General features: G+C 57.8%; 2 protein-coding genes across 2 annotated transcripts; one reads left to right on the forward strand and one right to left on the reverse strand.

The window, feature by feature from the left end:
- Positions 1–1,069: 1,069 nt before the first annotated feature.
- On the forward strand, positions 1,070–3,410 carry FBXO39 (F-box protein 39). The gene is made up of 3 exons (XM_026521218.3): positions 1,070–2,149; positions 2,859–3,035; positions 3,282–3,410. Exons 1-3 carry the CDS (start codon positions 1,124–1,126, stop codon positions 3,408–3,410), a joined length of 1,332 nt encoding a protein of 443 aa, XP_026377003.2. The 5' UTR covers positions 1,070–1,123.
- A 5,298-nt stretch (positions 3,411–8,708) lies between these two features.
- TEKT1 (tektin 1) lies at positions 8,709–23,113 on the reverse strand. Its single transcript, XM_057312103.1, has 8 exons — positions 23,042–23,113; positions 20,720–20,926; positions 18,115–18,280; positions 16,101–16,229; positions 15,489–15,632; positions 14,449–14,671; positions 9,303–9,499; positions 8,709–8,947 (listed from the first exon to the last, which is right to left on the reverse strand). Exons 2-8 carry the CDS (start codon positions 20,907–20,909, stop codon positions 8,740–8,742), a joined length of 1,257 nt encoding a protein of 418 aa, XP_057168086.1. The 5' UTR covers positions 20,910–20,926; positions 23,042–23,113; the 3' UTR covers positions 8,709–8,739.
- Between the last annotated feature and the right edge of the window lie 529 nt (positions 23,114–23,642).

The raw sequence follows: 23,642 nt of genomic DNA on the forward strand, positions 1-23,642 counted from the left end.
GCAGCTCGTGAAGACCAGCTATGGCTACAGAAAGTGCGAGGGCTCGGTGCTTCAGGCAGGCTGTGACCTGGCTCTGCCCGGGCCTCCCTAGCCTGGTAGAGGCCCACGTGCAGTCCAGCAGCCAGCTCAGAGACCTTCTGGTGCTCCCCAGCTCGTTATCCAGTTACCAAATCGTGTCCTTCGAAGAACTCACAACCCCACCCATTCCCTTAGTCACACTGCCCTAGCCCCAGGCTCAGAGCCTGAACTCGGCTCTGGGCCATCCTTCTTCCTCTTCCCTGGAAGGCCCTTTCTATGCCTCAAGACTGACCACATCGCTTCCGGACAGGTGACCCTTTGACCTTGCCTGGCCCCTGGTGGCCTCAGCTGAGGCTCTCCAGCCTTGATCCTAGACCTGCCACTGCCCTTTTGAACACAAACACAGCCATCGGGGAACCAGTGATTCCCATCCAGAGAGGGGGGCCCATGTGTCAGAATTTCAAAGTCTTGGGGAACCCCTGGTGCCCCTTGACCCGGCACCTCCCCCTGCTCCAGCTCCCAAACTCCTGACCCTTACAAGTTAAGCCCCAAACAATTTCTAGCTCCCTGCATGTGCACACACCCCAAATGGCCCCAGTTCCGCGGCTTTGTGCCTATGGTTCCCTCTGTCCACAGTGCACGGGTTCCTCCTCCACCACCACCAGGCCAAGCTGGCCGTCCTCGCAGCTCTTACTCACCCTGCAAAGCCCCACTCGGGGGCCACCTCCTCTGAGCAGCCCCATCTACCTCCTCCTTCCCCAGTCAGAATCACCCCGTTTGTGCTCCCAGCACCGCACACATGCCCAAGCCTTCTCACTCCACCCGCTGTGCTGTAACTGAGTCCTGGGTGTGACCCCGGGAGGCCCCGGCGGACAGAGTCCTGGCAGGCGTGCCCGCAAGGCAGATCTGTGCCTGTCCCCGCCCGCTCCAGTACAGGGCCAGCTACCCACGCGGAGGGCGAGTTCTTTCAACTGGGTCTCATTTCCGTCTGGTAGGTAACAGTTCTTCCTTTCTACTCCCCACAGAAAACGAGCGACTGCTTTTCTCTCCTCATTTTTGGAAGCCCTGCCTACCACCCAGCTGCTCTGGACATCGCGGTTCCTCAATGGACGAAGACAGCCAACCGATCCAGCCCCAAGAGCAGAGCTGCTGGGCCAGTCTGCCCGATGTGTGCCTGCGTCGTGTTTTCTGGTGGCTGGGAGACAGGGACAGGTCCAGAGCCGCACTGGTCTGCAGAAAGTGGAACGAGATGATGTTCTCGGCTGACCTCTGGCGATACAGGACCATCACGTTCAGCGGCAGGCCCTCCAGGGTGCATGCGTCCGAATTCGAGTCCGCTCTTTGGTACGTCAAGAAGTTTGGTCGTTATCTGGAGCACCTGGAGATCAAATTCCTGAACCCTTACAACGCCGTTCTGACCAAGAAGTTCCAGGTCACCATGCGCGGCCTCCTGTCCTGTCTGGGCAAGAGCAACCACCGTCTAAGATCTCTGTCCATCCAGCACCTGGAGCTGGACCGCCTGGTCTGGAGGAAGAGCATCCGCAGCTCCTTCATCAGAAGCCTGAGCTTCTTCTTGAAGAAGGTGGGCAGGCGCCTGGACTACCTGAACCTGAAGGGGGCCAGGCTGACCGTGGAGCAGGGCTGCGCGGTGCTCAACTCGCTGAGCCACCTGCGGAGCGAGAGCGTGGTGTCGCAGCTCAACATCGAGGACTACTTCAGCCACCACCTCGCCGTGTACAGCAGCGCCCAGTTCAACAAGACCATGGCCACGTTCCGCAGCCTGGCCTCCCTGACCCTCAACTACAACTGCCTCTCGGACGAGCTGCTCGAGAACCTGTGCGAGAACAACGCCGGGACCCTCTGGACCATGAACATCAAGTGCCACACCCACGACCCCCACGGGCAGGTCATCTGGGGCATGTCCTGGGCCAAGCTGGCCAGGCACGCCACCAACCTGAAAGTGAACTTCTTCTTCGAGCGGGTCATGAAGTACGAGCGCCTGGCCCGGATCCTCCTGCAGGAGGTCCCGGTCCGGAGCCTCAGTCTGCGGAGCTGCTACTTCAGCGACCCCGACTGGTCCATGAGGCCCACGCTCACGGATCTCCTACCCACCTTCCGGCACACTCTGCAGGTGGGTGGGACTCGAGGGCTGCTCAGGTCACCGGCTTCCCCAGCGGAGAGGCCACTTCGGCCTGCTCCCGGCGGGGGCTGGCACGCGCTGGTCTCAGACGGAGGTCCCGGGAAATGCTACCAGACTCACGACCAGCCCCTGGCCTCCCAAGATCACAGCGGGGGACAGCGGCTCACTTGTCCACGTGGAACACAAGGGATTCTCTGGCTGGCTGCCAAGCCCGTCTGTGCCCTCTCTGAGCAAGAAGGGGCCTCCACGGGGGACGGCTGGTCCTCCCCACCTCCCAGCAGCACAGGAAACAGTGGGTCCAAACCAGACCGACTCACTGAGTCACTGGGCTGTTCTCTAACCCGCCAGCCTCCCCAGCTGTAAAATCAGGATCATTTGTCCCTCGCAAGGGCCGCACAGAAGGCTGCATGATATCAATGGGTATAAATTCCACCGGCAGCACAAGGGCTCCTCACCTCGGCCCTTGCTGTCCTTCTGTGCTACCGAGGGGCTGGAGGGGTGGTGGCTGGCCAGTTGGCCGCGGGGCTGGGTCTCTGAACCCCAGATGCATCTTGCAAAGTCGGGTGAACTCACCCGCATGTCCCCGTCTCTTCCCTGCGGCCTTGGGGCCACCGTCAGCCAGGCCCTGGGGCTGGGGCGGAATGACCAGCCGGTCCCAGCATCTCCGCCTACCTCCGTCTCCCCTCTGGTGCTTTTCCAGAAACTGACGTTTGAGTTCAACAACAACCACGAGTCCCTGGACGAGGAGCTGCACCTCCTCGTCTTGTCCTGCAGGAAGCTGTTCTACTTCAAGATCTGGGCTTTCCTGGACGTGAAGTTTGTGGAGCGGATCCTGAAGAGTCAGGAGGAGGGGCAGTGCTCCCTGCGCACTCTCAAGGTAGGGCCCCCGGCTCCCGGGCTTGGGGCAGGTGGCCGGCGGTGTGTGCGCTCCCGCCGGGGTCAGGCGTGCGGCTGGGCGGGCAGGCGGGCGGCGCATCCCCTGGGGGTTTGCTTCATGGATGGGAACCCGGAGCTGCTTTCTTCAGCAGCTGGATTTGGGCTTTGCCGGGCCAAGCGTGTACCAGGCAGGGATGGGCGCGGTGTTGCCCTGCCTAACGCGCGGCGTATCTCTGTGCCGGTGCAGGTGAGAATTTACACGAACAGATATGAGACCAACGACGAGGACAGGACTCTGCGCGAGATTCACAGGAAATACAGAAAGCTCATCGACGCAGAGCTCAACTACTTCGTCATCGCGTACCCCATGATGTAGCAGCGCTCTCCGAGGGAGCCCCCGGCGCCCCACCCCTCCCCCGTCCTCCCGGCTCCTTTTTGCCAGTGCCACCCCAGCTGACGTCCCGCAAAGGCAGGACCGCTGGTGGTGGGACTTTAAAGTGCTATCTTTACCAACGACCCCGGGCTGGTCTCTCCTTTGTCGCGTGGCTTTGCTCTTTGACAGCCTCCTGCAGGCGCTGGGAGTCATCCCTCACCCACCCCGACTCCTGGCACACAGCCTGGTGACCCGCGGGAGCCCCCGGCGCTGGTGTCGCCCACCCGCCCGCTCCGCTCCCAGGTGGAAGCATGCCCACGGGTCCTCCAGGAGGCGGGACGCTCCCGCGGTGAACACAGCCTGCTCCCAGCTGGAAGGAGCGCCCATCTACCGCGAGGTGGTCGCCCAGCGCGCACACCTGCTTTTCTCATGCCCCTCCCTTCCCCGTCCCCATGGTGGGTGCTGTGCTCTGCCTGCCCTGAGCCCTCCGCTCCCGTTTAGGAAGAATCAGCGTGCTGGGGACGTGTCCCTAAAGCAGCGTTCAGTGAAGAGAGCAGGACACAAAACCACGTAGCTGGCGTGACATCAACCACGTAGAACACATTTGTGGGCTTGTCTGGAAGCACAAAGGGCTCCACCAAACACGCTAACCCTTGTCTCCGGGTGACGGTTTCTCCTTTCCTGTTTACGCTTTATGTGTTGTTTTTATCATCAGGGTGGGGAGGGAATCCCCTGCTTTAAATGAGAGGTAATTACGAATTTTCGGGCCCGCGCCCACAGAGCACGTGGGTCGCTCGGGGTCTTTGGAGAGTTCGGTGCACATAGTTGCAAACAGGGGTTTTTCAATAGACCTAAATGAACGAAACTTCAGAATACCTTTGACAAGCGTCTCATTGCAGACTTGGTTTGTATGCTGCGTCCGCGCTTACGCTCAGTGCTTTGGGCCTCCATCGGAGTCTCTGTTCAGCCAGTGCTCCCAGCTCCCAGCACGTGCACGGCCTCATGGGAACGCCCTGCACACTGTCGGGGCCTGTGGTTCCTGTCTCACTGGCATTCAGGACAGACCAACATGGGTGAGGGGATGGGGTCCCCCCGTGGGGAGCTCCCAGGTGGTGCGCAGGCGTGGTAAGGGCCTCGGCAGCCAGAGAGGCATGTGCCCGCTGAGGGGAGGGGGAGCCTCAGCTGGAATGCAGACCACCTGGGACACTGGTTGGTTGGCTGATGGACTGATTGGTAGGATTTCTTCTTGGCGTGGACCAGTTCTGGTTAGTTTCATCTCCAAACGCGGAATCTGAGTGTAGCAGACTCTCTCACAGAAAGCATGTCAACATTTTACCGATGTGCTTTCCGTAAAAGTGTGGGCTCAGTGTTTGGTGTTGACAACCTCAGGTCTGGCTGGATAGCGGAACTCCGTGCTTCTGTGGTCCGTTCCAGGGTCGCACACCGTGTAGCCTCCGGAAAACTCCAGAGGAGTGAAAACCCACGTGATGTCTTGGTATTGTTAAAATAGTTTGACTCGTGGATCCCCTGACCACAGGTCTGGAGGACACGGAGACTCCCCCAACAGGGGAGCGGAAGCAGGACCCAGTGCAGGCGAATCCCCTGGGAAAACGCCGTACACACGAGGTCTGTAAACCCAGTGGTAGATGAAGATGGCCAGACTTGTGACCTCCGTGGGCCACAGACTCTTGTCCATGCCCGTCCGTCTCCCAGGAGCCCCGCCCGGCTGTGGGTCTGCAAAGAGCACCCGGTTCTGCGCGGAAACACACAGAACCTCGGCATGCCCTTGACCCTGTGGATGAGCGGGACACGCGTTCTGACGCACTGGTGCCTCCTCTCGGCTGCTGGGGGAGGGGAAGCAGCCCTGGGGACAGTGATGGGGGCCACTGCCTCTGAATTTCCAGCCGGGTGAGGAGAGCGGGGCCGCGGTTCCCGGAGGCGCCACACCACTGCCCACAGGCAAGGTTACAACCAACGGGCAGTTTTTGTTTTTCAAAAGACTGTCAGAGAGGGGCCTTCAACTCTCTGGTCTGAAGGGTCCAGAAACCACGCCGACTGCTGTGACCCCGAGTTCTGCACCCCATTCAGGACTTAGTTGCTAAGGTCCCTAACACACAAATAAAGCTGGGACAGGGTCCCAGACCCTAAACCTAAGTGTCCACGACCGCATTTGTCACTTGGGCGCGTCTCCGCCTCCCTGGGCGCCAGCTTCTCTGTTGCACGTGGAGAAGGGACCACAGGCCCCACGGAGTCCGTCGTGGGGAATGGGAATTTAATATGTGTTCCTCTGTGCATAAACCTTCCCTGGGTGTTTCATAGATGTTGGCTTTTGTGTTGTTTAATGAGGAAACAGACTCAGAAAAGCGGGCGGCTTTCCGCGGGTTAGCAGAGCCCACGCCACAGTCCCTGGTTCAGCACGTGGGACCCTTCCTCCTGCCCCAGCGCTGACGTGGCAGGGTTCGTGGCAGGGTCCACGGAAGTGGCGGCTGGCTGAGCGCTCCGTGCGTGCGGGGTGTTGGGCACAGCCTCCCTGAAAGCTCACATCGGCTCTGGCAGGTGGAGACTGTCACCCCTCTTTCAGCGCTAAGCAAACGGGGCTTAGCAAGGTGAACCCGCCCAAGGTCAGTGGCTCAGAAGTGCGGGAAGCAAGCGTGTCAAAGCCAGCCTGAGTCCACAGCCGCTCTCGTCATCTCCGCTGACCATCTCCCGCGGCAAGGAGATTGCAGTCGACCCTACAAGTGTGTGAAGCAGAGAGCTGGGAAGAATCAGTGAAAACCTCCGTTCACTGTGTAGCTTAGAGACGCGGCTGCGTGAGGCCGAGTTCTCAAGAGCCAAGCTTTCTGCCTAAGATAGATACGAATACATGTCGGTGGTAGATGTTAGAATGACGGATGTCACTGTACCCCGCTGTAACGGGACAGAAACAATCTTGCATAAACACACAACACCCCTCTCGGTGGATACTTCCCCCTTCCTGCTTCCTGCCCACTCCCCCCACCCCCAGAGAGGGCACTCGGAAACTTCTGCTCCCTGGCCGAACATCGCGGTGTGAGAAACCGGCCCGGCTTGCCTGGGTGGTGCCTGGATCATTAATCTGATTCCCGCTCCTCCACATTTGCCAAAGTACAGGTTGGAGAAAACACAGCCTGGGCACAAGCACACCCGCCCGCTGTCGGCTGTCGGCTGAAGAACTGAAGGTGGGATCTTGCTGAGGTGTGATTCCACCTGTGTTTGCAGCAGCTCGTTATTTCAGTCATGTTTTGTTTTGGCCCATCTTACCGAGTAATAAGACATGTCCTTCTTTAAGCAGCAAGGGTACGCGCCAATGCCACGGACACCACGCACGACTGCTGTGGCCAACCCTACCGTGTCCCCTTAGAACACAGGCTTCCGAGCCAGCTTCATTCACCTCGTCTACCAATGGGGCCGCTGAAGCTCTGGGGGGCGGAGGAACCTGTCGGGGCCACGCCCCAGGGAGACGACAGGGCTGATCCAAACCAGGTGGAGCCACCAAGCCTCCCAGAGCTGTGACCACAAGAAAGGCCTTCCCAGAGTCCTCACACCCCGCTGGCCTCATCCCCAGGGACAGGGCCCATAACCCTACACCATTCCAAAATCGGCACAAACTCCGATCCGTCCTCTAAGCTGGGGAGGGCACTGGGACCCCTCCAAGCCAGAGCGCAAGAGCACCCACAGACATTCCCAGGTTGTCGCCTGCAGAGGGCTGCTTATGTGCTCAGCACCTGGGAAGGGACGCTCAGCACCGGGGCAGGCAGCACAGCTCGGCACGAAACTGATGCTCTCAGCCTCAGAGGGGGCCTCTCCGCCCCAGGTTAGGGACACCCCTTGCGGACAGCAAAGACTCTCTGGACCAAGGAACCTTAGCTCGTAAACCTCCGGGGAGTCGGGCCCACGTCTGACACTGTCTCTGAGCCTCAAGACAGCACGAGTGGAGCTGGGCAGCCACATTCAGGGACCGTCAAAGACAGGAAGAGGTCCGGGCCATCCGGCCAACTGTCCCTTTACAGGAGACCCTAGGAGTGGGAGGAGCTTGGCCGGCCCAGGCGCAGGTCCCCCCTAAGCGCGGAGGAGCAGAATGGAAGCACAGAGCATCGCTGCGGCTCACAGGAGGGACCATGGAAGGTGCCCCCTCGATGTCCGAAGGAGTGAGTGGATGGGCAGAGGTCTCCCAAGGACAGCCGTGGCTCGGGAGGCTGGAGGAGGTGCAGAAAGACGGGACAGCAACATGGACGTGAAATCCAGGCCTGCCGCGGCTACAGCCACGCAGAAATGGCGCGGGTGCAGGGTGGGGACTGCTGCCGACGGCTCGCTCAGCCTCACGGAGTCCCACGGGGTGGGCGCGACGGGAACCTCAACCCAGCTCTGTCTCCAAACCCTATAGTCCAAGCCACTGACTTGAATTTGTGGCAGGAATGGGAGGGTGTTTTTCTCTTTGACTCTACCGTTACTTGAGAATGAAGAAAAAAAATACTCCCAATGATTATTAATTGATCTGGAGACTGACACCTGACTCACACAATCTGTTTACACTCAGGAGGGAAAACAATATGCGGAAATCCTCCCCGTGCCCTCCTGGTGCTAAAGGAGGTGCCTCCCTTCCCCTCCCACCCCTCACAAGCCGCCAGCCGCCAGCCGGCAGTCCTGACACCACAGCTGCTGGGACCCACCTGCCCTGAGTCACCCCCACCTGCAGCTGACATGCGCCCACTGGTGAACCAGAGCATCCCCCGCCCCGCACCCCAAGACCTCAGACAGCAGCAGCCTGGCCCACCTGCTCCTCAAGCCCCACGGCTCGGCTGACTTCCTGGGAGCCAGATGGCCCTCTGGCCCCATGTGTCCTCTTCACTTCTCCCAGCAAAGAGCCTGCCGGGCAGGCTCTCGGGGGCTCCAGGCTCAGAGCTCCCATCTGCTCTAAGACTTAAAGGGGGATCCGAGTCAGCATCGCCCACACGGTTTCCTAGGGAAGAGGAGTTAGGGGAGCCGAGAGAGGTCTGGTGTCTGTGACGAGAAGACAGGCCAGAGCAAAGAGGGGATCCAGACCCGCACTCCACGGAATTTGAAGGAAAGGTGCTCGCCTGCCGCCCTTCCCCCGCAGGCCGCAAGTCCATCACGTGGAGGAATGGGCTGCGTGGACAGACGTGGGGATACACGGGATGCCACTCACGCCAGTACTGCCCACCAGCAGCGCGGAGCCGGCCCCCCAAACCCCGCCCGGGGCTCAAGGCCCCGCCTGCAGTGGGCCTCCCTGAAATGAGAGCCGTGCACGCCTGACCGTAACACGGTTTAATCAGCCTCTGGCCCACAGGTGCTGTCAGCAGACGGCGTCGGGGCGGAGGCCGCCGGCCCACTCGCCCTGGTCGCCCCCGTCCCGCGGGGGGATGGACTTCCTCGTGTGCGTGCACAGCACCTCGTCGATGTAGATGGTGCTCTCCTTGACCTGGATCTCCTCCTGCAGGGCCAGCTGCCTGCGGTTCAGGCCCTTCAGCTCCACCTGAGCCTGGGCTAAGGCTTCCTTCAGCCTAGGAGGAGAGGGAGGGAAGGGCACTGACTCCTCTCTGCCTTGCCTTCTCCAGGGGAAACGCATTCGGGGGTTCAGAATGGAAGCCCCTCCCTCCCCGCCTCCAGACACAGATTTCAGATCGGTGGCCACAGGCCAGGTCCCCCAGGCAGAAAACCCTGAGAACCACCAACATTGAAAACTGAGGATTTTTACCTAACTATCTGGATCGGGGCTCTAGGAAAATGTAAACTTTGGGACCCATTTTCTGCATGGCTGCAGTTAGTGAGGCCTGCCCTGGGAAAGGGAGCCCCCAAACAGTGCAGACGCAAACGCACTCTCGCCCAGCAGGCGCCCACGCTGGTGCTGCCGCCTACCTGGCCACATTGTGGGCAATCTCCCCCACCTCCTGGAGCAGCCGGTACTGCGCGACGTCGCGGCACAGCTCCACGTTAGGCCGCTGTGTCCTGGTCTCCAGGCGCGTGTGAGCCACCTTGGCAGGCCCCTCTTGGTCAAGGATGGCCTTTTCGAGAACGGAGATGTTTTTCTCCTGGCAAGCAATCTCTTCCATGACCTTACGGAAGGATTGGAGGAGAAGGCAATTTGCGCTCATGCTCAGGTCTTGTGATCACGTCAGGTAGCAAGAGGGGACCTCACAGTTGGCCCCAGCAGGACCCCACAATGCACCTGACCGCTCCTCCCTGCAGCCGTGACTGCTGGTGGGCAAGGAGCCGCACCGCCCTCAGAACCCCAAGGGCGGAATGGACGTGACTGGCCATTGTTGCATCGCCCCCTCCTGGCGGGTGGGCTCCCTGGAAGCTGCCCCCTGGCCCGAGGTCCACCCCTAGAAGCCTGAAGAGACTATACGAGCAGTTTCTGGGGTTCCGCTGATGGTGGCTTTGTGCACAGAAAAGATCACTTAGAAATTACTTGGGTTTTTAGATTAATATTTAACTGGCTTAAAATTTTATTTCTTAAGTTTTTTAGTTTTAACTTTGCATCATGGAAATTTTCAGACGCACACAGTAGAGAGGATAACGAGCCACCCAGGCAGCCCTCTCCTAAGCTTTTCTTAAGCTCAGTTCCCAGATGTTATACTATTTGCAAACTTAAATGTTCACGATCGCTCTAAGTTAATTTTGACTAATAGTTGCTCCCACTTCAAACTTAGTTAAAATCCTTTAAACATGTATTTTAAGCAGCCTTTATAAATTTGACGTATAACTCTTCATAAATGCTTGCATTGCCCTGGGGCGCCTGGGTGGCTCATTGGTTGAGCGTCCGACTCTTGTTTCGGCTCAGGTCGTGATCCCGAGGCCCTGGGATGGAGCCCCATGACATGGTGGCAGGCTCTGTGCTCTGAGGAGTCTGCTTGTCCCTTCGCCCCTCTCCCCTCTAATAAATCAAATCTTTAAAAAAAAAAATGCTTACGTTGTCTTAGTACAGCCGACTGGAGCCCTTAAAAGATGGTGTCAATCGGGCAAACCAGTGAAAATGATTAATCTTAGCTTCTTACAAACATGTCAGCCCTGTCTTTCAACTTAACAAAATGCCAACTTGAAATCATAGGCCTAAATCAATTAAAGTATTTTAAGTGATAATCTTTTTAAAACAGGCTACATTCTCTTAAATTTTACAAATACTTAAAATGCCCAAAATACGTATTAACTAAAACAAAATTACTGTTACTATGGGTTAGATCGGGAATCAGCAGTCTGGCAAAATCCAGTCTGCTGACTGCTTTTGTACAGATGGTGAAATTTAAAGAATTTTAATTAATAAACTATTTTTCAGAGCAGCGTTAGGGTTCCAGCAAGGTCGAGCGGCCAGTCCAGAGTCACACACCTCCCTCCCCGGACGCAGGTTTTCTGTTATTAACGTCTGGCGTCAGCGTGGTGTTCATCCCAGCGGGTGAACCGACACCGACACAGTGTCCACTGACGTCCATGGCTGACGTTAGCGCTCACTGCTTGTGGCGGGCATCCTGTGGTCTGGGGCATGCATAGTGTCATGCAGAGTAGCTTCACGGCCCTAAAGCCCCACCAACCATGGATCTCACAGTCTCCATAGTCACGGCTTTTCCAGAAGGTCTCAGAGGTGGGATCACGCAGCACGAGATTCAGATTGACCTCTTTCATTTAGCGATTCCACGTAAGGTTCCTCCACGTCATTCTGGGGCCTTGATGGCTCATTTCTCTGTTGCTGAATAACAGCCCATTGTCTGCATGGACCACAGTTTCCTCATCTGTTCATTTACTAAAGGACATCTTAGTTGCTTCCAAGTTTTAGCGACTATGAATAAAGCTGCCAAACACCTTCACATGCAGGGTTCTGTGTGGACATGAGTGTTCAGCACGTTTGGGTAAATACCCGGAGTGAGATTGCGGGGGGTATGCCATGCTCAGTTTTGTGAGAGACCGCCACGCTGCCTTCCCTGGCGCCAACACCACCCCGCGCTCCCACCGGCACAGAGCGAGAGCCCTGACAGCACCTGGCACCGTCGACCTGCTGCGTTTACTGCAGGCGGGCAGACGCATCTCCATGTTTTAATGTGCACTTCCCTGAGGGCGTCCAACGTGGAGCATCTCTCCACGTGCTTATTCGCCATCCGTGCTTCTCCTCTGGTGACATGTCTGTTCAGATCCTTTGCCTAGTTTTTAATTGGCCTGTTTGTTTTTTTATTGTTGAGGGTTTTTTTTTAAGATTTTATTTGAGAGAGAGACAGCACGTGCAGGGGGAGCAGCAGAGGGAGGAGCAGACTCCCTGCTGAGCAGGGGGCCCAAGATGGGGCTCGATCCCAGGACCCTGAGATCATGACCTGAGCTAAAGACAGACACTCAACTGACTGAGCCACCCAGGTGTCCCGAAACATGAGGCATTTAACACAGAGTATCCCCTCACTGCAGAATTTCTTCACAAAAACAAAAATGAGGCACAAAGTAAGACTCCAAGTGGCTCTTCTGTCCGCCAAGCGAGGACGGCCACGTACTGACGTCGAGTTCGTTCACTCACGATCGACGGTTGAGCAGCTGAGGAAGGGTGTCCCGAGAGTATCCACTTGTTTAAGACTACGAGTCCTCCTGCACGAAGAGCTGCTGGAGGAGTTAAGGACGTCGGAGCAACGTCAGTAGTGCAGAAGGAACGTGGCACGGGACTGCGGCCGGTTTCCCTCGGCCCCTCGTGAGTGGGCAGGGTGTCTGATACAGCTCCGTTGTGCTGTATGGAGCAGTCCGTGCTCTTTGCAGTGACTCGAGATTCAGCCTCTGTGAGTGGTCACATGAAACCCACCGGGAGGATATTCTCAAAAAGCTGAGAAAACACGAATTCAGTACAACCTAACGTGGAATCTGCTAGGAAGTGTGGAGCAGGACAAGGCCTGGCCTTGTTGACAGAGCTCGTGGGAACGCAAGCTACGCGGAGCCTCTGCGAGTCTGCTGTTATTCATCACAAAGCACTCTGCAGAAAACAGCTGCATCTGTCGTGTGTGACGGAACCCGGAGCGCCGACGGTCCACTTCACGAGCTCTCGTGGACTTGACCATCATAAGTTCGGTGACTTTTTGTCAGAAACAGAAGCTGATCTCCCCATCTACCCAGCAATTCGGGGTTTTGGCGGTGGTGCAGTTTTCCTGTGAAAAGAAAAGACTGAAATTCTTCTGAACAAGAACCTTCCTCAGCCGCTACGATCAAACACTGAATGGCTTTAGCAATTAGCTTTTGCGGCAGACTCAGCGTTTCCTGATGAATCCAGGCTGCGACCGCAAGGCGCGACAGCACTTGTGTGCACGGGGTAAAGTCACTTCGGCCACTGGCGTGGTTGGAATCCCACCATCGAGCTGCACCGTCGAGCAGTAAAACAGGAGGCAAGACCTCCATTCCCACACAGGTCTGCCGCGCCTCTGTCTTCCGAGCTCCTGACACTGCTTTTTCTGGAGCTCGAGGCAAGTGCAGAGGAAATGCCCGTGTTTCAAAATCCACTTCAGGGTGCAATTAAAGAGCCACCACGCGCCCTGCAGCCGGACGCACGAATCTCACGCCGTGGTGCGCCAGGAGGAAGTCGCGGGAGCAGAGGCCAGCAAGTCCGCAAAGGCCCCGTAAGCGACAGCTTCGTTCCGCTAAAACCCTTCGCTCACAGACAGCTCTTCTTGGGCAGAGCTGATCTGAATGGAAAGACATTTCCGAAGACGAAATGTGTAGAAGTCTCATTACAGATCAGGCTTCGCATTCCCCATAGAGTTTGATGGAAAACACTAACCTCGAACCCCACAAAGCAACACATTAGTGCTTCTCCGAAGAGAATTACCTCCTTCTATTCAGTAGACCTGTATTCCAAAAGACTAGACTCAGTTATTATTATTTTATCTTCAAGGTTGGCAATGAGATTTGCGGACGTTCATATAGAATTGCTTGATTTTGCCTCTTGGTTCACAAAGCCTGAAATAGTCGCTATCTGACCTTTTATAGAGAAAGTGTGCTGTGCCCTTAAGATAACCTAAACCCCAGATTAGATTAAACATTCCTTTCCTTAATTCTAAATCTTGCTGGAGATAAAATACGCCCAATAAGGAAACAAATGTGCCTCCAAACACGAAACGGGGTCCAGCCGCCCACTGTTGCCTTGGGGGCTGGTCTTCTCAGCCTGCTGTCTCTTCTGGCCACAGGTTGACCAGAGGGAGGCTTTTCTCTAGAACCGGGTCGGGGTCCCCACATGCTCCCTGACCCAGCTGCTCACAGAGCAAGGCCACCCACCGGGCGGTGCCACTCTCCATCGGCCACTTTGTAAAAACACATCGTAAACGACGTCATTAATTATGTATACTGATAACATGCCGAAGCGATAGCTGATGTGTTGGGCTAAATAAAACATGATTTTTCATTCCACCTGTGTCTTGCCACTTTTTGTAAAGTGCTGGCAGAGACTGTGAATGGCACTTGGGGCTGCGTCCAATGCTCTGGGGCAGTGCTACCCATCACCGCTACTGTGCACGGGAGCCTGCCCACACATCTCCTTCGAAACCCTCCGCCTGTGCTCAAGACGCAGGCGGGCCGGCTCACGGGGCTCTGATCGCTAACTGTCCAGGAGCCTCGCCAGCCCGCTGTTAAATGGCAGCTTGAAGCTGACTGTGGTGGACGTATTTACACCACAGAAATCTGCAACTGCTAAAAATCAGAGCCTTGCATTGTGGATTGTTTCCTGAATGCCAGTTTACCAGCACGCCCCGGGGAACGGAGAGGCACAAGGAGTCCGGATCCCCAGCCTGTGGTGGGGTTTGCAGAAACTGGCTGCATCCACCTAACTCAGGAACGTCAGAGTCACAGAAGAGGTCAACACCCTCCAGCCCGTGCCACATCTCATGCAGGAGGAACTGAGGCCCAGAGTGGGGCAAAGTCCCCTCCGGTTCCCAGAAGCCCACGCCTTGCTGCGAAGACGGGGAGCTGCGAGTGAGCCTCCCTCCTCGTCAACCCACGAGCACAAGCCCAGAGGCCGCAGCCCAGCCCGGCGGCCTCCCTCCAGGGAGCTCACCTTGGCCAGGTGGGCGGCCAGCTGGTCCCTGGCAGCCTTGGTCTCTTTCAGCCCGGTCCTGAACGCCGTGTCCACCACGTCGCACTGCCTGCGCAGGTCGCTGGCTGTCTGTGACAGGATCCGGTCCACCAGGGCCTTCAGAGCCAGTGAGTTGTTCCTCTGCCTGTCGGCCTTCTCCACATTGCTATTGGAGAAGTCCAGCCAGTCTTCCAGGCTCACGGAGCTGCAAGGGAAGCCACGCGGTCCCTCACAGCGTGTCTGGGCTGCAGGAGAGGGCTTGCAGAGGGGACCGGGTCTCAGAAATCTGTGCTGGCCCTGAGTTTTATCTCCTAGGCCGGGTGCCCGACACGTGGGGATCCTGGGCTGGGACCTGCCTCCTGGTCCACGCAGCTGTGCATCTCCTCCCGAGTGGTAGCCGAACTCACGGCTCGCTCCGCACTAATGCAAGTGAAAGATGCTGCTGGGATCCACGAAGATAAGGCCACCCAGTCCTGGGCACGCTCTGCGGGAGCATCGCCCACGGCAGCAGAAGCCAGTGCCCGGCACCCCTGCAGCCAGAGGAGGCTAGCCTGCCAGGTTGCCCCACGTGCCGCTGTCATGAACCCGGGTCAGCGGAGCCTCAGACAGACCTGCAGCCTGGCCGACCCGACCCGACAGGGAACGCGAGGCCCGGCACGAGCCGGGTGCCCGCAGGACCGCCAGACAATAAGTGCATGTGACGTTAAACTGCTGCATTTCGCATAACAGGTTACACAACAAAATATACGGATGGTGGTGTAAGTCGTCAGACCAGAGGGCTGCGATTGTGCACTTTTCTACACGCACATAGAACACGCCCCCAATGCAGGTTGTCTCTGTGGGTGTGTGGCGGGAAGGGGACCTTGCCCTCGGACGTCTGAAAATAGGACAGGTGGACGAACCAATTCTGTTTATGGGGATTTGACATCAGATGCCCCCAAAGCGGGGTCCCCAGGCCGCTCAGCACCGCATCAGAATAACCCACGGGCCGCCCTCTGCCAGGGACACGGGGACCCACTCACTGTGGCTCAACCCTCACAGCCTTCTCCGAATAGTGGATGTTCGGGGAGTTGTTGTTGAGGGAGAAGCAGACGTCATCGATGGTCAGGGCCACAAACTTGTCCTTCAAGTCCTTCTCCAGGTTGTACTTGGCCGAGCGGTTCAGCCTGAAGGGAGGAGGAGGCGGGGACACCGCGTCTCGCACGGGACGCGGCACCTACTCGCCTCCGGCCGGAACCCCAGCACCACGCACACCCCTGGGCACTGGGGGCGGGCTTAACTAACCGGCCTGGATCTTCAATACCCTTCTGATGGGAGGGTTTGGAGCCCTCTCAGGAAAAGGCTCCCAGGCACCAGTGGGATGAATCTGCCTGTGCCCACCCACGGCCTGCAGGCGGCTATCACGTAGGCCTCACACCGCATGTTCCCACCTCAGGCTCCTTACCCGGGTGTGCCGCGGGGAGCTGCGGGCGAGCGCGCGGCCGCACCTGACCCCCGGATACGCCACGGGGAGCTACACCTGATCCCCGGATGCCCCGCGGGAGGCCGCACCTGACCCCCAGATATACCACGGGGAGCTGCACCTGATCCCCAGGTGCGCCGTGGGAAGCTACAGGCCGGCCTCACAGGCGCACCTGATCTGCTCGGACACCTCCTCCAAGGTGCGGGTCAGCAGCGCCATCACCCCGCGGATGATCTCGGCCTCCTTCACCAGCTCCTGCTCCACTTCATCGTGCACCAGGTCAATGCCGACCCGCTTCTCCCTGGCCGAGAGGAAGGGGCGGGTCATCGAACGCGTGCGGAAGCACTGGATCCACTCAGAGCTACCTGGACGATGGGTTTGACTATGACCCCACCCGGCTGGATGGCGTCGTCGGGGATGCGCGTGCATCAGTATCTGTGAGACTTCAAAACACCAAAACTCAAGGAAGCAAGAGCCATCAGCTCCTAGTGACCTGGTCAGAAAAATGCCAGACGCACTTTTCCCCTCCATTTGGCCATGATTCCGGAAGACGTTTACTCCTAACCCGTTCATTGGAAATGTTCTTTTGACTTAGAATTGGGAAGATAGTTTCCTTCTTGGAAACAGGACCTCGTCCTGATTTTTGCCAAGTATCTGAACCCAGAACGGTGCTCTACCGTAGAAACAACAATGCAATGTCCACATTCGCCCGCGGGTGGGCACTCACACCTGTCGGGCGCCGCGCTGACCGTGTCAATGACTACGCTAACTTCCCTTTAGAGCAAAGTAAATAACTCAGCCAGTGTCACGTGCTCTTAGCCCCAGAAGGACCTGTCACCGCCTGGCACGTCTCTCTTCCACCCTGTAGTGTAGTGCATGGCCGGAGGGCTCTACCCCGCCAGCAGTGAGGTCTGGGGGGCCTCCGCCTTCTCTCCCGAGAAATGGGGAACTCAGTCCACTTTCGCAGGGTTGCAGCAAGGAACAAAGGCGGCACAGATGGCGCCCCCCCCCCACCCCCAGCACAACCACCGCCCCCCCCCCACACACACAGCGTGAACTTGAGCAGCCGGATGGTGGACTCTGTGAGCGTCTGCTCCTTCCCATGGCTTCACAAACTCCAGAATCTGGTTGGGGAGGTTGCCGTCGAGGGTCCTGGCTCAGCTCACTGCGGGAGCAGGGCTTTCCCGGAAGAGGGAGCCGCCGTGTGTTTGGGAAACAGCAGGTAACTCTGTACACCTGCGCACGCCCCACTATGGGGCGTGACATGCAGCCGGAGGGATGACAGTCCCGGGGCTCTGTCAGGCTTGGTCCTGACAAACTTCGAACCTCGATGGCCAGACCAAGGACTACAACTTTATGTTAAAGGCCCGGGGCTGTAGGGAAAGGATTCTGAGCACAGGCGTGACCTGTAAAAACTTGTATCTGGAGAAGTTCACTCCGCAGCCAGTGTGGAGAGGGCAGGGGATGTGGAAGGGCCCGTGTCGGCTGCCAGAAGAGCCCCTGGGTGTGCCAGCAGGGGCTGTGCCGGAGAACGGGTCAGGACCTGAGTGTCTCCCCTGGGCAGAGAACACCACCCACTCACAGGACTTGGAGGGAAATGACAATAAAAAGGTATGTTTGCTCAGGACTCTGGGTTACAAAGTGCTTCAGTGAGGCTCTGCGTACTGGTGCAGACTTGTCCTCTAGGAACCGGACCCACTCTGCCTGTCCAAAATAAAGACGCCCAGTTCCCAGTCTCTGCTGGTGTGGCCCCGTGACTAAGCTCCGGTCAATGGGCTGCACGGGCAAATGGGGAATACCAAACCCTAATTATTCCTACTTGCTAGAGCATGGATAGAATGACTGGAGCTCTGGCTGCTGTCTGGAGTCACAAGGTCACCTGGGGAGTGAACCCATGTGGCGAAGCACTGAGACCCACACCATGCCAGCCCTGCACTGACTACCTCCAGACTCCCTGTGAGAGAGAAAGAGCAACCCTACTTAAATTCAGTGTGATTTAGTTTTCTGGGTCTCTGCAGCCAAACCTAGTCCTAATTTACATTTAAAGTTAGGTAGTGAAGAGCTCTTTCCACTGCCCAGCACGGCGGGCTCTGGAGAACACACACTCGCCAGCCTCACTGGGACCCAGCACCCGGCGCAGCTGGACTCTACCCTAGCACCTGGTCCCCCACGACAGTGATCCCCACCTGTATTCCAGGCACGTCTGGGTGATATGCAGGGGCTCCTTCATGCTCTCCAGGGCGTTCACCAGTCTAGTCTTGTACGTGAGCAGGTCGTCCGTGGCATACACCAGCTGCTCGAGCTTGTTGTCCAGCTCCTTCTTCCAGAACCTGACTTCCTCGAGTCTCTGTTCTGAGGCACACAGAAAAAGCACACAGCGTTACACGTGGGTCAGTCCGCTCCCGGTGCCGCCAGCTCTGGGATCAGAAACGTGAAGACCGTCCTCAAAATACCCAAGCCGTGCTCTTTGCTGCCCATGGCCCCTTTCCATGTTGTGTGCTGATTAGGGGAGGCCGGGGTAGGGGACAGCAGGGAGGGACGGGATCTCTTCTTACAAGGTCAACATCCAGTTCATGCAACATCACCCACGCTGGTTGACCCCAATTCTTTAACACCTGACCTGCTGTTTTTCATAACTTCTAATTTTATCAAAGATCTAGACACATTGTTTGAAAAGTTGACCAATGCAAGTGTTGCAGCTCTCTGACCCGTCCCCACCCATTCCCACTTGCTGGGAGCAACGCGTTTGGTTTTTTTAAAAAAGATTTATTGGGGCGCCTGGGTGGCACAGCGGTTAGGCGTCTGCCTTCGGCTCAGGGCGTGATCCCGGCGTTATGGGATCGAGCCCCACATCAGGCTCCTCCTCTATGAGCCTGCTTCTTCCTCTCCCACTCCCCCTGCTTGTGTTCCCTCTCTCGCTGGCTGTCTCTATCTCTGTCAAATAAATAAGTAAAATCTTTAAAAAATAAATAAATAAATAATAAAAAAATTAAAAAGATTTATTTATTTATTTTAGAGGTAGGGGGTGACGGGGCAGAGGGAGAGAGAGGATCTCAAGCAGACTTCATGCTGAGCATGGAGCCCAAGCCGGGCTCGATCCCAGGACCCTGAGATCATGACCTGAGCCGAAATCAAGAGTTGGACCTTCACCCGACTGCACCCGGACACCCCAGGAGCAATCACTTCTTAAACGCTTTCAGAATTTCTTCGGCATTCGCTCACACTGCTACATTCGTGTCCGTTTAAACAGTAGCTACCCATCTCCTGTGGCTGGAAGCCAGGGTTTGCTCTCGGACAGCACGCTCCTGCTGCTCCGTCTTATGCAACAGCCTCACGCCTGTTTGTCATACCGTAAAGGTGTAACTGCTCTTCACACCTGAGCCGTGTGGTGCGCTATGGTCAGTTTCTCCTCTCCTACAACTCTCTGCTTGTTTTCAGAGGGGCTGGTAGTCATGTTTTTGCTTCACTCATTACATCACTAATGTTTCCTCGGACTTTCTGACAGAACTATAGACACCCCCCAGATATTCAATTCCATCAAGGAACCTGCTGGCTTTGCTTCTTCCAGGACCTCTGCCCTGGAGTACCTTCTCCTCCTGCCCTCCCACCTGCTCGCTGGTCGTGGTCACCAGTTCCAGAACCCCTCACCCTCTCACCTGCCACCGCCCCCTTCCTAGCTGCCACCTGCTCCTGCTCTCACCCCTTCCACCTGCTGGCACAGGCCCTTCTCAGGGACAGGGGACCGTAAGGTGAAATTGTTGAAAGTGTGCCGGTCTGAAAATGCCTTCGTTCTACCTTCATCGTTTTGACTTGGGCTACATGTAGATTTCTAGGTTGTAGGTGATTTTCATTTAGAATTTGAATAACAGGCTTCATTTCCTCTGGTCTCCGGAGTTCCTGAGGAGAATTCCCCATTCTCTGTGCGACCTGAAAGCCTTTCAGGGGTCTCTTCCCTGTTTTCCTAGCGTCAGCCTTACTCAATCGTTATGCCAGACGCTGGAAACAGACCCTTCGGCCCTAGGGGGTTTCCTAGGATTCCTCTGCCGATGGTTTCCTCTGTTCCTCTTCTCTGCACCTCTTCTGAAATCCCTGTTAAATAACGAGCCTCTCTGTGGGTCCCCTAGTTCTTACCCTTTCTCTCTTATTATCCATCCATCTCTTTGTCTCCCCCCCCCCCACTTTCTGGAGATTCTTCAACTTTCTTTTTCAAGCCTCCTTTTGATTTTTACGAACGTGCTCTCATGCTTTTAATTCCCAAGGTTGCTTTCTTATTCCCTGAGTGTTCTTCTTCAAGACTCTTGTTTCCTAGATGCAGTGTCTTCTCCAAATTTCCTGAATATTTTATGGCATATTTTTTCTTTTGTCGTGTGTGTCTGTCTGTCTGGGCATCTGTCGTGTTAGAGGTGCTCCTCAAATGTCTCTGACCCTCACCTGATTATATTTGAGACTACAAGGCTAGCGTGCTAACTGGGACCTCGTTCTGCAGGGTCTGGGTTTGCACTTCATTGTCCAGAGCGACTGGGCAGCCCCAGTGTCTCTCAGACGCTCAGCAAGTATGTGTCAAATCTGTAAGAGATTGAACGATGGAGGGTGGAAAGCAGCCTGAGTTACCATGCCTCTGTTTGTCTTAGGGTAGTGAGCTTAAACACAGAACCTGAAAATGCACGCTTTCCCTCAGTATTTCAAGATACTGCATCGCCCCTCCTGAACACGGAATGCAAACAGCAGCGTGACTACACCTTGCCGTGGCACCCAGGCATGGGTGCAAGTGCAGCAAGTGGGGCATCTTACCTAGTTTCTTGTCTACATCACTTTGAGACTTCCTTGTGGTCTTTTCAATCTCGTCCACAAGCCTCTGGCTCTCTGCCACCAGGCGCTCGGACCGGGACCTCTGGGCCTCGGCTCTGTGGTACTGGTTCTTGTTAGCGATGTGCCACTCTGAGGGCAAGAACTTGGGTGGAGTCTGTAGTAGTTTGGCCATGTCGGCTTTCCAAAGTCCTGGTCACAAAGACAGACATTCTTTTAGTTTCGCCGAAAGCAACTGGTCCTTCTTCTATGTCAGCTTTTATTCAAGTGTGACATACGTACCCAGAGGTGCATAGACCATCATCTGCACACAAAATGAACCCATCCGCGTAGCCGGCACCTCGCTCCCTTCTGGTCACTGCCCTCCACCCGCGCTCCCACAGCACAACCACTAGGAATTAGTTTTGGTATTTTTGGATTTCATGTAAACGGAATCGCCCAGTGTGCACTGTACGTCTGACGCCTCCACTCAACATTATGTCTGTAGGATTTGTCCCCGTTGCCCATGGAGCCGTGGTCTGCAGGTTGGGGTTTCTGTGCAGGACACGGACTACACCGTGCTCATCCTTCTCTCCTACTGTGTACGGGTATTTGTGTTCCAGGGCGGGGCTGTTGGGAGAATGTTATTCTCACCCGTGTCTTTTGGGCACGCATTTTTATAACTCATCAGAATACCTGGGCCTAGGCAGTGTTCACTTTTAGGACATTCTGTGGACTGAGGAACCCGGCCACATTCCCTGAACAAACACACGTGGCATCTGTACACTCACAGCTGGGTATGGAGCCCACCCAGCAGGTGATACGAACCCTCCGCAGGACAAAGAAGAGCTAGAGGTGGGGGTGGGGGGCGGTGGAGGTGGGGGGAGGTCCACCTGCTCCACACCACTGCCACACCTGCTCCCCACCACCACCCCACCTGCTTCTGATGACCACACCTGCCCCCCACCACCACCGCACCTGCTCCCCACCACCACCCCACCTGCTCCCCACCACCCCACCTGCTCCCCACACCACCCCACCTGCTCCCCACCACCCCACCTGCTCTCCACCACCACCCCACCTGCTCCCCACCACCCCACTTGCTCCCCATCACCCCACCTGCTCCGCACCACCACCCCACCTGCTTCTGATGACCACACCTGCCCCCCCACCACCGCACCTGCTCCCCACCACCCCACCTGCTCCCCACCACCCCACCTGCTCCCCACACCACCCCACCTGCTCCCCACCACCCCACCTGCTCTCCACCACCACCCCACCTGCTCCCCACCACCCCACCTGCTCTCCACCACCATCCCACCTGCTCCCCACCACCACCCCACCTGCTTCTGATGACCACACCTGCCCCCCCACCACCGCACCTGCTCCCCACCACCACCCCACCTGCTCCCCACCACCCCACCTGCTCCCCACACACCCCACCTGCTCCCCACCACCCCACCTGCTCTCCACCACCACCCCACCTGCTCCCCACCACCCCACCTGCTCTCCACCACCACCCCACCTGCTCCCCACCACCACCCCACCTGCTTCTGATGACCACACCTGCCCCCCCACCACCGCACCTGCTCCCCACCACCACCCCACCTGCTCCCCACCACCCCACCTGCTCCCCACACACCCCACCTGCTCCCCACCACCCCACCTGCTCCCCACCACCACCCCACCTGCTCCCCACCACCCCACCTGCTCCCCACACCACCCCACCTGCTCCCCACCACCGCACCTGCTCTCCACCACCACCCCACCTGCTCCCCACCACCCCACCTGCTCTCCACCACCACCCCACCTGCTCTCCACCACCACCCCACCTGCTCCCTACCACCCCACCTGCTCCCCACACCACCCCACCTGCTCCCCACCACCACCCCACCTGCTCTCCACCACCACCCCACCTGCTCCCCACACCACCCCACCTGCTCCCCACCACCCCACCTGCTCTCCACCGCCACCCCACCTGCTCCCCACCACCGCACCTGCTCTCCCACACCACCCTACCTGCTCCCCACCACCCCACCTGCTCTCCCACACCACCCCACCTGCTCCCCACCACCCCACCTGCTCTCCACCACCACCACACCTGCTCCCCACACCACCCCACCTGCTCTGCAGGCAGCCCCCCAGGGACAGCTGCCTGCCCACGGCCCTCAGGGCCCCGGCGCTCCCAGCCTCCCACGGCCCCCCGGGTACGTCAGGGTGCGGGCTCAAAACGAACCCAAGCAACCCCCCCGGGAGATGGAGAGGAGGCCGGCCGGGGCTGGCACGGGGCCCAGGCCGCAGACCAGAGGGTGGGAGGCCTGCACTCACCGCGGCGCCTGCGGGAACCACGGACCACACGTTCGCCGGAGGCGCCCGCACCCCACCTGCAGCTCCGGCAGAACCTCCAGGCAAACGGCGCGTCTCCGTGGCAACTGGGGACGCGTCACCCGGGCGAACGGGGTGGGGCCGCGGCCGGGCGGCTCTGCGCGGGCGCGACCCTGCGGCCTAGCGGCGGCCAGGGAGATGGACTGACGGCAAGGCTGTCCCCACCTCCCACGCCCGCGCGGGACACCAGCAGGGGACAGCGACCACAGCCCCGAGCCTGGGGGCGGGGCCCTGCGCCTAGTCCTGGCCCTGCCGCGGCGCCCCCCGTGCTCAGCGGGCTGGGCCTGGACACGGGACCTCCAACCCAGCGCCGCGGGAAGAGGCGCGAGAGGCCGGCGCGGCTGCGCCCAGGGCGGGGGGGTAGTCAGGGGTCATGGGTCGGGGGTCGGGAGCAGCTTGTCCGGCTATGGAATGAGAGGACAGCGCTCGGGAAACGTGCGTTAGGGCTGTAATACTGGTGAAGCACTAACAGGTAGAAAATAAAGGAATTACCCAGTGAGGGAGAAATGTGGACCAGTCGTCGTCCTCACAGCCCGAAACCCAG

The sequence above is a fragment of the Ursus arctos genome, unplaced genomic scaffold (assembly GCF_023065955.2).
Source record: "Ursus arctos isolate Adak ecotype North America unplaced genomic scaffold, UrsArc2.0 scaffold_14, whole genome shotgun sequence".
Classification (NCBI taxonomy): Eukaryota; Metazoa; Chordata; class Mammalia; order Carnivora; family Ursidae; genus Ursus; species Ursus arctos.

Excerpts from the sequence above, each read along its gene's own strand:
- TEKT1 (XM_057312103.1), bottom strand. The coding sequence starts at position 20,909 with ATGGCCAAACTACTACAGACTCCACCCAAGTTCTTGCCCTCAGAGTGG. Across the intron at positions 9,500-14,448 it reads TGGCCGCCCACCTGGCCAAG|GTCATGGAAGAGATTGCTTG; the intron begins GTGAGCTCCCTG and ends TCCTTCCGTAAG. Across the intron at positions 8,948-9,302 it reads ATTGCCCACAATGTGGCCAG|GCTGAAGGAAGCCTTAGCCC; the intron begins GTAGGCGGCAGC and ends CTCTCCTCCTAG.
- FBXO39 (XM_026521218.3), top strand. The coding sequence starts at position 1,124 with ATGGACGAAGACAGCCAACCGATCCAGCCCCAAGAGCAGAGCTGCTGG. Across the intron at positions 2,150-2,858 it reads CCTTCCGGCACACTCTGCAG|AAACTGACGTTTGAGTTCAA; the intron begins GTGGGTGGGACT and ends GTGCTTTTCCAG. Across the intron at positions 3,036-3,281 it reads GCTCCCTGCGCACTCTCAAG|GTGAGAATTTACACGAACAG; the intron begins GTAGGGCCCCCG and ends GTGCCGGTGCAG.